Source organism: Erinaceus europaeus, chromosome 7, assembly GCF_950295315.1.
Source record: "Erinaceus europaeus chromosome 7, mEriEur2.1, whole genome shotgun sequence".
Classification (NCBI taxonomy): Eukaryota; Metazoa; Chordata; class Mammalia; order Eulipotyphla; family Erinaceidae; genus Erinaceus; species Erinaceus europaeus.
Window position 1 is genome coordinate 45,319,071 of NC_080168.1, and position 13,842 is coordinate 45,332,912.

General features: G+C 41.4%; 1 protein-coding gene across 4 annotated transcripts in view; it reads left to right on the forward strand.

The window, feature by feature from the left end:
• Positions 1-13,842, forward strand: part of RFX4 (regulatory factor X4) — a 195,749-nt gene that overhangs the window by 119,612 nt on the left and 62,295 nt on the right. For 3 of the 4 annotated variants that reach the window (XM_007540035.2, XM_060194343.1, XM_060194344.1), the window contains exons 5-8: positions 1,260-1,321; positions 6,088-6,301; positions 8,566-8,643; positions 11,759-11,922. In XM_007540035.2, the coding sequence (XP_007540097.1) occupies positions 1,260-1,321; positions 6,088-6,301; positions 8,566-8,643; positions 11,759-11,922 (518 nt within the window). Of the gene's footprint in view, positions 1-1,259; positions 1,322-4,288; positions 4,423-6,087; positions 6,302-8,565; positions 8,644-11,758; positions 11,923-13,842 lie in introns of those variants that run through there. The other variant, XM_007540036.2, reaches the window with a different exon arrangement.

Genomic DNA, 13,842 nt, shown 5'->3' on the forward strand with positions numbered 1-13,842 from the left:
TGTCTACCCCAGGGATTGGGGAACTTTTTTTTTCTGCCAAGGGCCATTTTGACATTTATAGCATCATTTGAGGGCTACACAAAATTATCAACCTAAAAATTAGCGGTTAGGGACTAGGAAGATAGTATAGTCATTAAGCAAAAAGCCTTTCATGCCAGATTCACCTAAGGTCCAGGTTCAGTCCCCAGCCCTACCATAACCTAGAACTGAAAAGTGCTCTGATAATATATATACAAAAAATTAGCACTTAGCTTTGCTATAAAAAATGTTTCTAGATTTATTGAATCTGAGGCCTAGCCTGTGATTGCTTTGGCAGGACCAAGTCAAATGATTTCATGGACCTATCATGGCCTATTGTCCAGAGATTCCTCACCCCTGTTTTATCTTGGGGAAGTTGGCCTGGAACAGTTAAGACTTAAAAAAGCATGTTAGCTAATGCAGACACTGGGAAGAAAAAGGGAAAGTCAGCTAATTAGATTACCCAAAAAAGAGACAAAGGTATACAGATCTTATTTTTTTAATTTAATTTTTTTGTTCATTAGTTAGAGACAGAGAGGCAGAAAGAGAGAGAAATTGTGAGAGACCACAGCACTGAAATTTCCTTCAATATGATGAGGGCTGGGCATGACCCTGGAGCATGTGCGTGCCAAAGCAGTGTGCTCGCTATCCAAGCAAGAGGTTTTGCTAGCCCTGTATATGCAAATTTAAGTACTGCCTTCTGCACTGAAAAGAAGTAAGGAGACTTCACCTTGCAGGGGTACCCCATTAAGATAGTTGTTTATATGTAAGTATCTTTTTCAAAGGCAACTTCTATTATATGCCTTCACAGCCCCGCCCCTGATGTTAACCTCTTGCCAAGACAAATTTTGGATTGGCCACTTTTTAAATTCCCTTCATAGTCACAGGAAGGCCAGGAGGTAAGCAGGAACATGGTTACAGAGACTTGAGTCCTGAGTGTGGTAGAAGCTGCTAGAGGATTTTAAGCAGGGGACTGATGTGTTGTAGATATAACCCAGCCCCTCCTCTACTGTACACTGTACATCCCCAGGTAGCCAAGGTACCCCTCAAGAACCAGAACCCACAATATCTCCACTGCTGTTCTGTTACCTGTTGTCTACTCAGGGGTTTAGCAGACTCCTACTGACTCATCGCAGCCATGGCCATGTTTTCCTCCTATGTTTAGATTGCTGTTTGTTAAACTCCACCACTGTACTCCCAACTTTTCCTGTTGGGTAACTGATTCTTGTGTTGACTTACAGATCATAAGGCAGCAGTTTCCTCAGTTGACCACCAGAAGACTCGGGACCCGAGGACAGTCAAAGTAAGCACCAACAGCCAGCCATTCTATTCACAGAGCTCTCAGCTCCAGGTCTTGAGTCAGGACCAGGAGAACCTTTCATCCTGAGCTCAGTCCACAGGCCTTACCACAGCATGGGGAGAAGCCTTAGGTGGCTGGGCCCCTCTCTTAGGCTCCCTGAGTAAGAAGTCACCCAGGAAGCCAGAGCCATCATGTCTCACCATTTTAAAGAATCTGACTTTGTGCCAACCTGCTTTTAAGATGTGTGTGTGTGTGTGTGTGTGTGTGTGTGTGTGTGTGTGTGTGTGTGTGTGTGTGTGTGTGTGTGTGTGTGTTTTGTAAAACAGTCTTGGGTATCATTGAAATAAGCACCTTGTGGCTTCTTGGACAATCACCAGGTTGTTTGGATTGTTTTGCTGAGTAAACCTCTCTGCTCTGATAGTATTCAGAGAAGCAACCTATATGAATCCTTACATATAAGATGGGGCAGTAACACTATAGTTTACAGGGCTTAGTACTCCCCTTTCACCAGTCACACTTTATTTTTTAATGGAGATTTGAGTGGGGTGTGTGTTCAAGCTTAATTAGTGGGGGGAGAATATGGGTGTATATATACTAGTGAAACAAATAAATGGAAGAATCAGATTATGATAAAGGGTGGTTGTTTTTGTTTGGTTGGTTTGGTTTTTGTCCCTAAAGCTATTAATTGTGGCTCTGTGCTTGCACTATGCTACCACTCCTCACAGACTATTTATTTATTTTGAACAAAGAGTCAGAAACTGAGAGGGGAGAAAGAGAGAGAGAGAGAGAGAGGATACAAAGAGAGAAGAGGCACCACAGCACTACTATAACACTAGTGAAGCTTTCCCTCTACAGGTGCCTGCAAGTGAAGGCCAGGGCCTCAAATCTGGGTCCCTTACCCATGGTAAAGTGTATATATATATATATATATATATACTATCTTAAGGCAGTTAGAGTTGTGCTAAAGATTGCACACAAGGTTGCAAAAACCAAACAAATAAAAACAGAAGCAAGCAAACTGTTTCTAAGACTTGTGAAAACTATAGGGTTTATCTCTGAGAGATGGGAGAGTGGGGACACAGAGCTTTAGTGGTGGGTATGGTATAGAACTAGATACCCTATAGGCCTACAATCTTGTAATCCACTATAATCACAAATAAAAACATAAAAAGAATAGTGATTAAGAAAAGGAAAAGGTCCTAACTTAGTAAAGGGAAATCCAGGAAGGCCTTTCTGAGGAGTAACCTGAGCAGTGAGGAGGGTGTGTGGACACTCATCTCCTGCATGTGAAACAGTGGAGGGAAACTCAGCCTGTTCTGCTCAGACTTCATTAAGTCAGGGTCCACAGGCTAACTTTGAGGGAGGTTTTCAGAAGTGGTTGGACATTAATTGGCATCCCCTGTAAAGAGGCTGGTGGCCATGTACTGACTTAGAGAGGTCCCTTATTGCAGAACTTCTGAGAACTTTCATCATGATGCTGTTACCTGGTAATTGCCCTGAGTGGGGCCTTCATAGGTAGCATTCCTGAACATTTAGTCCATGTTGAGTAGCACATCAGCACATACTGAACTAGTAAAATACTGAAACTGAACTATTGAAACTTAAAATACTGAACAAAAACAACCATCACATAGGATTTAACAGAGCTGTCTTTCAAGGATATTTCAAAAGCAGCATATCCAGATGATCCCCTCCTGTCTGCCCTGGCCAGAATAATCTCATCCTTTGAGGATTGGTTTCACTTTGGAACCAGGTTAAGTAAAGAAAGGGAAGACCAGGAGGCAGGGATGTAGCTCAGTGGTAGTGCATGCGCCTTACAATATGAAGTCCTGGGCTTGACCTCTGCCACACACCTAAAAAAGGAGGGGAAAAAAAGATGTTAAACCTAGAAGAAAAAAGAAAAAACCTTTCTTGTAAAGTTCTGAAGATAATGAGACTGACTCGTCTGCATGTCAGACACTCTGGGGGCAACTTCCCAAAGAGATTTAATAAATCTTCTCAAAGTGACTACTCTAAAGAGTAAGTCTCACTTACTATGAGAACTTTTTGGTGTTTGCTTTAAAATGAAGCTTCAGCCTTGGTAAAAGTATCAAACGCAAAAGTCACATACTAAAATAAAGTGAATAATGAACAGAAAGATTTTTCATAATCTTGGAGAAAATTTCCTCCTGTCTACATGTGAGAGCCTGTCTATTTAAACTAGAGGTTGACAAGTTGGCAATTTTTATAAATAAATTAAAATAAAATAAAAAATAAAAAATAAAAGTAAAAAGAACCTTCTCCAGAAAGGTCCTCCATGATTGGTCACACTTTCAAACAACCAAAAGGCAGTAAGAAGCTCTAGTCTCCAAACTGCCCCTTTACTGTCCAGGGGAAAGCCCCTTAGCCAATGTACCCCAATAAATTTGGGCAACAGCTAAAGAGTGGTTTTCAAAAAAATATTTATTTGATAGAGACAGAAATTGCTAGGGAAGCAGGAGACAGGGAGAAAAAGAGACACCTGTAGCACTGTTTCACTGCTCATGAAGCTTCTCCCCTTGCAGGTTAGGGGCCCGGGGCTTGAACTTGGGTCATTGTGCATGGTAACATGTGCGTTCTACCAGGTGTGCCACCATCCAGCCCTGGAAAGTGTTTGATGTGGGACTAAACAGAACTGAAACAGACAAACACAAGATAGGATAAAAGCATTCTCCTCAGTGAATAGTTCCTTTAGCAGTTCTAACCCCACAACAAGCTGGATAGCCATGAAGTGGTCTGGCTATCTCTCATACTCTCTTGATCTGAAGTAAGACACTGGAGAACCTTGGAGAGTCGGGGCGGCATGTCATAACTGCCTCCCCATCTGCAGGGACTTTTGGGTACCAGAGAACCAGGCCCCTCCCCCACCAAAGAACTGCCTCCGTGGGGAGAGGCAGTTATGTCAGTTGGGAAGTAGAAGGCACAGAAGACAGAGAGCAGCTCAACACAAAGGAAGAACTCTCTGATAAGTGATAACTATCCTGACTTAAGATGAACTGGACAGCCTTTGGAGGGTCTGAGTTCTTCGTCCCAGGAGGTGTCCAGCTAGAGACAAGATACCCCCTAAGCAACAATATCACAGAATGGTATCAGTAGCTGGGGGGGGGGGTTCAGGGGGTGGGGAGGCAGGGAGAGGGAAGGTTGTGTTGCCTCTTAAACCTCTTCCCTAACTCAGAGGATTCATCCTCATTGGTTTGACTGGCTGACTATCCCTAAACTTATCTCTATGAGTAAAAAAGCGCAGTGAATGTGTTGATCAGTGTTTCCGAAAACAGGGGCAGTGGGTGACTTACATTGGTATGGCCGTGTGGTCATTAAAACCCTACTCCTAGAGGAAGTAAATCAGAATCTTTGAGGCGAGGTGGGGCCTAGGAGACTGTCAGTGTGTTCAGTAGGTGATCCTCATGGTCAGTGAAGTTTGAGCGTCACTAACTTAGTAGTTAAAAGCACTTCAGAGGCTCATATTCTGCCTGTGCTACTTACTTACAGGATGAGCCTTGCATGCTGCTTAAATTCTCTGGGCCTTAGCTCCCTAGTACACAAATGATCATAGTTCCAGCCTCATGGCAGGGAGAGTGGAGGTTGTGCAATTAGATCAGGTTATATGTGTCAAGCATATAGTACCCAGTCAGCTGGTGTCATGAAAGTCTCTCCAAAGTAGTAATCAGAGAGTCTGGAAGGAATGTCATAGAAGTGCTCAACTCAGCAGGCTGCTTCATCTCAGGATTGTCTGTGGGCCCCATTCTTAAATTCTGAATCAGTCAATCTGGTTAGGACTCTGGGGATTTGTATTTTCAGGCTCCATAAGTAAGCCGACAAGCATCATGGTTTAAGAAAGATAGCCAGCTGCGGGGTTGTTTTTCTATTAGTGTAGCTTAATGGCTTTGTAGTCATGCAGATCAATGTTCAAGAGCCTGAATGACCTTGAGCAAATTGCTTAAACCCTCTTGCCCCTCATTTCTTGCCTATATAAAGACTAAAAATCCCCATTTTGGAGGATTTGTTTGACCCAGATTAAGTGAGACCCAGATTAAGTACATGCATATCAATGCATGCAAAGCACTTGAAGGTCCTGGTATGTAGCAAGTGCTCAATAGATTTTAGCTAAATTCCAGACAAAATGTAACTTTCATCCCTAATTAGTCTTGATGGAAATTTAAGCCCATTTTGAGTAAATAAAACATATTGCCTTTGTTTTATATTCAGTGTCAATTGGAACACTGAATTTCCCTTTTAAAGATATAGTTCTTTAAGATTGTTATTTACTGATTTAAATGTGTGTGTGTATTATATGTGTGTGTGTGTGTGTGTGTGTGTGTGTGTGTGTGTGTACATAGGCCAATTGAAGTTTTGTTGATAGAGTTAGCATGGGTGTCAACACAGCCTGCTTTCAGGTCCCTACAGTGAGGGACACTCAAATTCTGTGTTTCTGGGATCATGTTTGGCTCACTGTAAGAGATTAAGTACAAATGGAAAATTTTCCCTAGCCCCCATCCTCCTTGCTCTGCAAAGTATTTGATTTAACATTTTCTGTGGGAGGCAATTTTTGTTATTTTTACCTGCCTGATTGATGGTTAGTAACAAGGAACTTTGATTTAATTCTGAATTTCAGAAATGTCGCGTCTTAGAGGAGCGTTAACTCTTGTAGGAGAAGGATGGGCCCAGCCATTCTTGGCCTTTGGGCGCCACCCTGGCAGGAAACCCCACATGGTAACTGCTTTTGGCTTTCTCTCTTTGCGTGTGTGACCCAGGTATCATTACTATGGCATTGCGGTGAAGGAAAGTTCTCAATATTATGATGTGATGTATTCCAAGAAAGGAGCCGCCTGGGTGAGCGAGACGGGCAAGAAAGAAGTGAGCAAGCAGACAGTGGCATATTCACCCCGGTCCAAACTTGGAACCTTGCTGCCAGAGTTTCCAAATGTCAAAGATCTAAACCTGCCAGCCAGTCTACCTGAGGAGAAGGTGACCATGTCTGAAGTGTGACTGGGAATGGGGGGCTTCTTTCTCTCTCCTTCCTCTCTCTCTCTCTCTCTCTCTCTCTCTCTCTCTCTCTCACACACACACACACACACACATACAAAAACCTACCTTTACTGCAAGAAGGTAAGTATAAAAATATAAAAGTAAAAAATCTAAGTATGAACATTAATTATCATTTATCAGTATTAATTCATTAGTTATGATAAATATACCATACTCATTTAAAAATGTTAATAATAGAGGTAACTGGGTATGAGGGATACAAGCTTTTCTACACATCCAGTTGTATCCTACAGTTAAGTGTTTACCGACCTATCTACCCTATCAGCTGTGATGCTGCTTCATTGTCTCTCTTCACTAGGGAAGGACCTCAGTCTTCTTCATAATAACTGCTTTTATTATTTATTTTAGACAGACAGAAATTGAGAGGGAAAAGGAAGATAGAACGGGAATGAGAGAGAGAGATAAACACCTGCAACACCACTTCACCACTTATGAAGCTTCTCCCTCTGCAAATGGGAACTGGGGGCTTGAACCCCAGTCCTTGTGCATAGCAATGTGTGCACTCTACCAGATGCATCACCACCTGGTCCTTTCATTACTGCTTTTTATAGGACAGAGTATTTTTTCCTGTTTGCTACAGAAACCATAGTTTCAAAGACAAAGAAGATTTTACTGATCTAGGGAGACAAGGTATCCTGGGTGACAGAGTATTATTGCAAATACAGTTTGGGGGCCTTTTCCCTATTATTACATCTCTAATATGCCTATTTTGACCCAGCCAAGTGCACTAGTGCTGTAGAACTCCTACTGACTACATGTGCCCTTGGAAGCAGAGCAGCAATAACTGAGCCCTGAGTATTCCTCTCAGGAAGCTCACAGTCAAGAGAGGAGACGAACTTTAAGCTCATGTAAAATGTGGATCTGAGGGGGCCTGGAGGTAGTGAATGGGGTTATGCATACATAGTATAAAGCATAATGTCCCACACAAAGATCCTGGTTCGAGTCCCTGGCTCCCCAACTTGTAGGGTAGGGGGGGGGTTGCTTCATAAGTGTTGAAGCAGGTCTACAGGTCTTTCTCCCCTTCTCTGTCTTCCCCTCCCCTTTCAATTTCTCTCTGTCCTATACAGCAACAAATGGAAGGAAAAAAAAAAAAGCCACCAGGAGCAGTGGATTCCTAGTGTAAGAACGAGGCCCTAGCAATAACCCTAGAGGCAAAAAGAAAAAAAAGTAGATCTGTGTTCTGAAACAAACGGAATATCTGTAAACAATTCCTTAAACTTAAGAACTGGATTTTTGGGGGTTGGGTAGTAGCACAGCTGATTAAGCACACATGGCATGAAGCACAAGGACTGGTGCAAGAATCCCGGTTTGAGCCACCGGCTCCCTGATCGGTGAAGCAGGTCTGCAGGTGTCTTTCTCTTCCCCTCTCTGTCTTCCTCTCCTCTCTCCATTTCTCTCTGTCCTATCCAAAAATAGTGACAGCAATAACAACAACAACAATAACAACAACAAAAAGAAAACCAAGGGCAACAAAATAGCCTCCAGGAGCAGTGGATTCGTGGTGCAGGCACTGAGCTCCAGCAATAACCCTGGAGACAAAAAAAAAAAACTGGATTTTTTTTTCAGTTTTGCTTTCCTCCCCTTATCAAATAGCTTTCCTACTCCATAAATATAAAATCCTTAACTATCTGGAGCTGGTGAAATAAATTCTGCTATGTAGACTCCAAAGAGTCTCCAAATATCTTTTTTCATTTTTCTTTCTTTTTGTTCCCTTTCCTTCTTTCTTTTTGGTAAGTTTAGCAAAAATTAACCCTCTTGGAAATATTCACTGGGTTTTCAATTTTCTGTATCTTGACTGATGAGAATTTAATCCAGTGAACTCTTGTGTGTGAACTGTATGAAATGCTGAATGCACAAATAAGCATATGGGCTATTTTTCTCTCACTTTAGAACCCATAATCCCAAGGCTTGGAACATGATGGCAGAGAGAAATTGAGTCTTCCCATTACACTGAGGGGATGCTCTGGTGGGTAAACACACAGATACTTTGCGAGTGTTATGGAGGGAACTGAGGGAAATAGCCACCTACAAAAAATGAGTTTTAGTTAAACCTTGAAGGGTAAGTGTTAGGTGAATTTCATCCACTCAACAGGAGATTAGAGACTTGAGTGCTGAAATCCCAAGTGCAATATTTATGTGTATTAATGTATACCTTTATTATTGATTCTTTTCTACCTCTACAGGTTTCGACCTTCATTATGATGTATAGAACACACTGTCAGAGAATACTAGACACTGTAATAAGAGCCAACTTTGATGAGGTAGGTCAACAAGTGTTGAGTTGTGAATACTCTGGAAATATTACTATTACTTTAGCTTCTATTTCATGAGCTCCTGCTAGGTGCCCAATCTCTAGAGGGTCTTGGTGCATAGTAGCTACCTTAATCCCCAACCATGGCCCTAGAAGGCAGACTCTTCTATTAACCCCATTTTTCAGAACTTATGTGTGGACAGCATTTAACTTGCCTTCCTACTTGGTTCTAACTAATGATCTGTTTATGATGGTTGGCCAATCAGGAAGACAGTTTGCAAAGGTATCAGTATACCTAGAATCATAGATATAAACTAAGTCAAAACTGTCACACTTTAGATTTAGTCTGTTCCTAAGGTGGTGTTGTTTATCTCAGTGCCTTTAATTTCAGAGCTAGTCACTGTCCATTCTCAAAAGTCTGGCCCACATTTATATCAAATCCTATCAATAAGGTTGTCTTTTGAGTACTATGTAAGAAGTTCATTTAATTTTTTTTAAAGATTTTACTTATTTATGAGAAAGATAGGAGAAGAGAAAGAACCAGATATCACTCTGGTACATGTGCTGCCAGGGATTGAACTTGGGACCTCCTGCTTGAGAGTCCAGTGCTTTATCTACTGTGCCACCTCCTGAACCACAATTTATTATTATTATTTATTTATTTTTGCTGGGGTTTGGTTCTGGCACTATGAATTCACTGTTCCTGGAGGCCTATTTTTTTTCTTTTTTTTTTTTCTTCATTTCACCATTTCATTGGACAGGACAGAGAGAAATTGAGAGAGGAGGGGAACATAGAGAGGAGGAGAGAAAGACAGATACCTCCAGACCTGTTTTACCACTTGTGAAGCAACCCCCCTGTAGGTGGGGAGTCAAGGGCTTGAACCAAGGTCCTTGTATGACTCCTTGTGTTTAGTACTATGTGCACTTAACCCCAAGTGTCACCATTCAACCTCCAAGTTCATTTGATTTTTATTTTAAAAGTTTACAGTTTAATAGTGAAGAGAATAAGAAAGGGTTGAAGCATTGATCATATAACCAGAAAGAACACACACACACACACACATATCTTCTCACCTAAAATGCCAGTCTATGACCCTCCCATATGGAGATCAAGAAATCACACACTTGCCCCATAAAACACAAAAGTTTTTCTACTTAAGAGAAATGTCTTGCAGGGTGTGGGCATTCAATTTGAGGGAAGATAATACAGACTCTCAAAGGGCTATAATGTAGTTTTTTGGTGAAAAAGATCCCTATGTTCTCTGTGTGTACTTTAGTATGTACTGTGAGAGGTGTCAGGTTGCAAAATGATGTGAAATACAAAGTGCCCAGCTCCTCTAGTGGGTGTCTACTGCACCCTAGCCCTTAACTTGTATTAGTTCAAGTCAAGTCTTGAATATCTGTTACGGTTACAACTTACAACTTATGCTGTACCTGGTCTCTGTTCTCTATCCCCTTCCTGGCTTCCTACTCTTGCACTAGAAAAACACAAGCATAGGGGGATCATCAAAGAGTTCTCTGCTTTGGGCATTTACTATCACTCTACCATTCATTCCTCAACAACACAATTTTTTGAGTCCCTATTGGATTTCTGTTCTGCGCTAATAGCTGGGGTTGAGGTGATTTTATACCTAGCATCCCATAATAGCAACATTCATGCAGGCCTTTGGGGAAAAGGAAGAATTTGGATACAAAGGAGTATCTGCACTTTATTCAGTTTTGCTGTCTTAGTATGAACCAGGAGACTTTTTTTAAATCACTTTATTAGGGAAATGTTGATACATAGGGCTGTTGTCACAGGTGTTCAGTTTCATATGTCCTCATAATCTATCGTGCACACCATACTTGATCTTTGTTTTTTCAGTTCAGGGCTGGGAAAGAACCCAGGAGCTTATACATGAATGATATGGATGAGCTGTCTCACTGGGTACTTTTTGTTTTTTCATTCTATAATTTTTAGAGAGGTAGAGACACCAAAGCAGTCCTCTACCTTCCATGAAATTACCTATGATGCTCCCATCTGGTGCCTGAGATTGAAACCAGGTGCTCCTACATGGAAGACATGAACTCTACTGTTGAACTACCTCCCAGATCCCTGAATCAGAAGACTTATTTGTGACTCACCCTCTCTCTTTTTTTTTCCAGGCACATTCCTCCTAGCTGTAACTCACATATCATTTTCTCCTTCCCAGAACTGCCAGATCCCTAGCTCCCCACCCCTCTCCCCAAACAGGCCCATAGAACAGTACATACCATTTATGCAATAGACTACTACTCAGCAATTAAGAATGATAAATTCACCACCTTCACCTTATCTTAGAAGGAGCATTAAGAAATGATGTAAAATAAGCTGGAAAGAGAAGGATGACTATGGGATGATCTCACTCATAGAAGTTGAGAAATAAGAACAGAAAGGGAAACAAGAAGCAGAACTTGGACTGGGTTTGGTGTATTGCACAAAAGTGAAGGACTCTGCAGGGAGGGAAGCTTTCAGATCCTGGTGCATGATGGTGGAGAGGACCTAGGCTGGGGGTGAGAGTGTTTAGCAGAAAGCTGAGAAATTTTACATATGGACCAACAATTGTATTTACTGTCAACCTTTAATCCCCCCTTTGCACCAAAGTAAAAGACTCTGGGGTGGGTGGGGAGAATACAGATCCAAGAAGGATGACAGAGGACCTCGTGGGGGTTGTATTGTTATATGGAAAACTGGGAAATGTTATGCATGTGCAAACTATTGTATTTACTGTTGAATGTAAAACATTAATTTCCCAATAAAGAAATTTAAAATAAAATACCTTTAATCCCCCCAATTTAAAAAAATGAATAGTACATACCAATTCCCTGAGCTTTGTAAAGGGAGTGGACCACCTCCCTTTCCTTCCTTCATCTGTTCCCTGACCACAGTCAGCATGAAGGAGTCTGTGGGTGAATGTGTTACCTCTTGCTCCCAGGTCAGAAGAGAGCCTAGGCCACTAGGTCATATAGTCTTTCAAATGGATGAGGTGAGTTGCTGAGGGGATAAGAACTGGGACAGGAAGACTTCCAGAGTTGCATTAGTCACCCCAGTTTTTAAGGAAAGCCCCATGTAACCCCATGGTTCTCCTCTCTGTGGATCTGTACAGGTTCAAAGTTTCCTTCTGCACTTTTGGCAAGGAATGCCACCCCACATGCTGCCTGTGCTGGGCTCGTCCACGGTGGTGAATATCGTTGGCGTGTGTGACTCCATCCTCTACAAAGCGATCTCCGGCGTGTTGATGCCCACCGTGTTGCAGGCACTACCTGACAGGTGGGCTCACTGTCCTCTCCTTTACCCCCCCCCCAACCCCATAGCTGGTCACCAGGACCTGTTTCAGAGAGAGAAGGTGATTGCCAGAGAACTGCTCTGCCATTTATGATATTCTATTTGTTTTTATCTTCTATACTTTTATACAGAACACATTACAAATGCTTCATATAAATCTTACACATTTATGCCTCTTAATTATTTCTATTGCCTGATTATGTTGACTTATACCTCAAGGACATGTCTCAGTTTTTGTTTTTTTTTCCTCCAGGGTTATTGCTGTGCTCGGTGCCTGCACCATGAATCCACTGCTCCTGGAGGCCATTTTTCCCCCTTTTGTTGCCCTTGTTGTTGTAGCCTCGTTGTGGTTATTATTATTGCCGTTGCTGATGTTGTTCGTTGTTGGATAGGACAGAGAGAAATGGAGAGAGGAGGGGAAGACAGAGAGGGGGAGAGAAAGATAGACACCTGCAGACCTGATTCACTACCTGTGAAGCGACTCCCCTGCAGATGGGGAGCCGGTGGCTCGAACCGGTATCTTTACGCTGGTCCTTGCGCATTGCACCACATGCGCTTAACCCACTGTGCCACTGCTCGACCCCCAGTCTCAGTTTTTAAGTAGAATGCATCTTGTGTTTTTCTATTAAATATGGTACTGACTTTTGAATTAACATTGATATATTTAACTCATTAAATATTTTGTGAAGATTGCCTATTTTTGTTGTCTAGTATATAGTCACTCTTATGACACTTAAAAAGAACACCCTCAGGGAGTCGGGCGGTAGCGCAATGGGTTAAGCACACATGGCGTAAAGCGCAAGGACCGGCACAAGGATACTGGTTCGAGCCCCCAACTCCACACCTGTAGGGGAGTCCCTTCACAGGAGGTGAAGAAGGTCTGCAGGTGTCTTTTTCTCCTCCTCTCTGACTTCTCCTCCTCTCTCCATTTCTCTCTGTCCTATCCAACAACAACGGCATTAATAACAACAATAACAAAAAAACAACAAGGGCAACAAAAGAGAAAATAAATAAACAAATAAATAAATAAATAAATAGAACACCCTCTGTTGTCAAGGCCTATACCTTGACAAAGATAGATTTGCAGTAACTTTGTTACTTAGTTTTGTTTTATACTTTGTCCATTTGGATTGTTAAGGACCAAGAAAGGTGAGTCAGTTTAAGGCTTATACTTACATGTGTGCTAACCTAGTTCATCTGTTCCCTAAATTTTTGCTTTTGAGTACTGTTGCTATGTTATTTGGTACTTTGATATTTCCAACTGTAAAAAAAATCAATGGTATTTTTCATAATTGCAAAATCTTAGCATTACAAAGTCTCACTTAAATTTTTGGGGGAGCAGGGTCATCATTGAAGCTTCACCATTTTCTACCAACTATTTCAGATAAGAGTCAGAGAAAGTGAGAGTGAGAGAGAGAGAACTACCACCAAACAAAAGCTTCACCCAGTATAGTACATGCTGTGCTTGAACCTGTGTGAAGTAATGACAAAGTAAGCATCCTCCTAAGCAAGCTATCTCTTTGCCAGTCTTCATTTAAACTTGTGTGTACATATATATTTTTTTATTTATTGGGGGATTAATGGTTTATATTCAACTGTAAAATACAATAATTAGTACATGTATAATATTTCTCAGTTTTCCACAAATAACTATTCAACGTGTGTGTGTGTGTGTGTGTTGTGTGTGTGTGTGTGTGTGTGTATTTGGTCCATATCTTAACAGTTCTAATATTAAAGTCATGAACTATGTTTTAATTTTCCCAAATACACTTGTCCATCTTATTTTAATTTTTACAACTAACTCATATATAGGACCATTATAATTAGTTTTATAATCTTGAATTTCTCTCCTATTTACTAGATAAGCCCAAAATACATTTGTTCACATGAAAGATACTTTTGTTC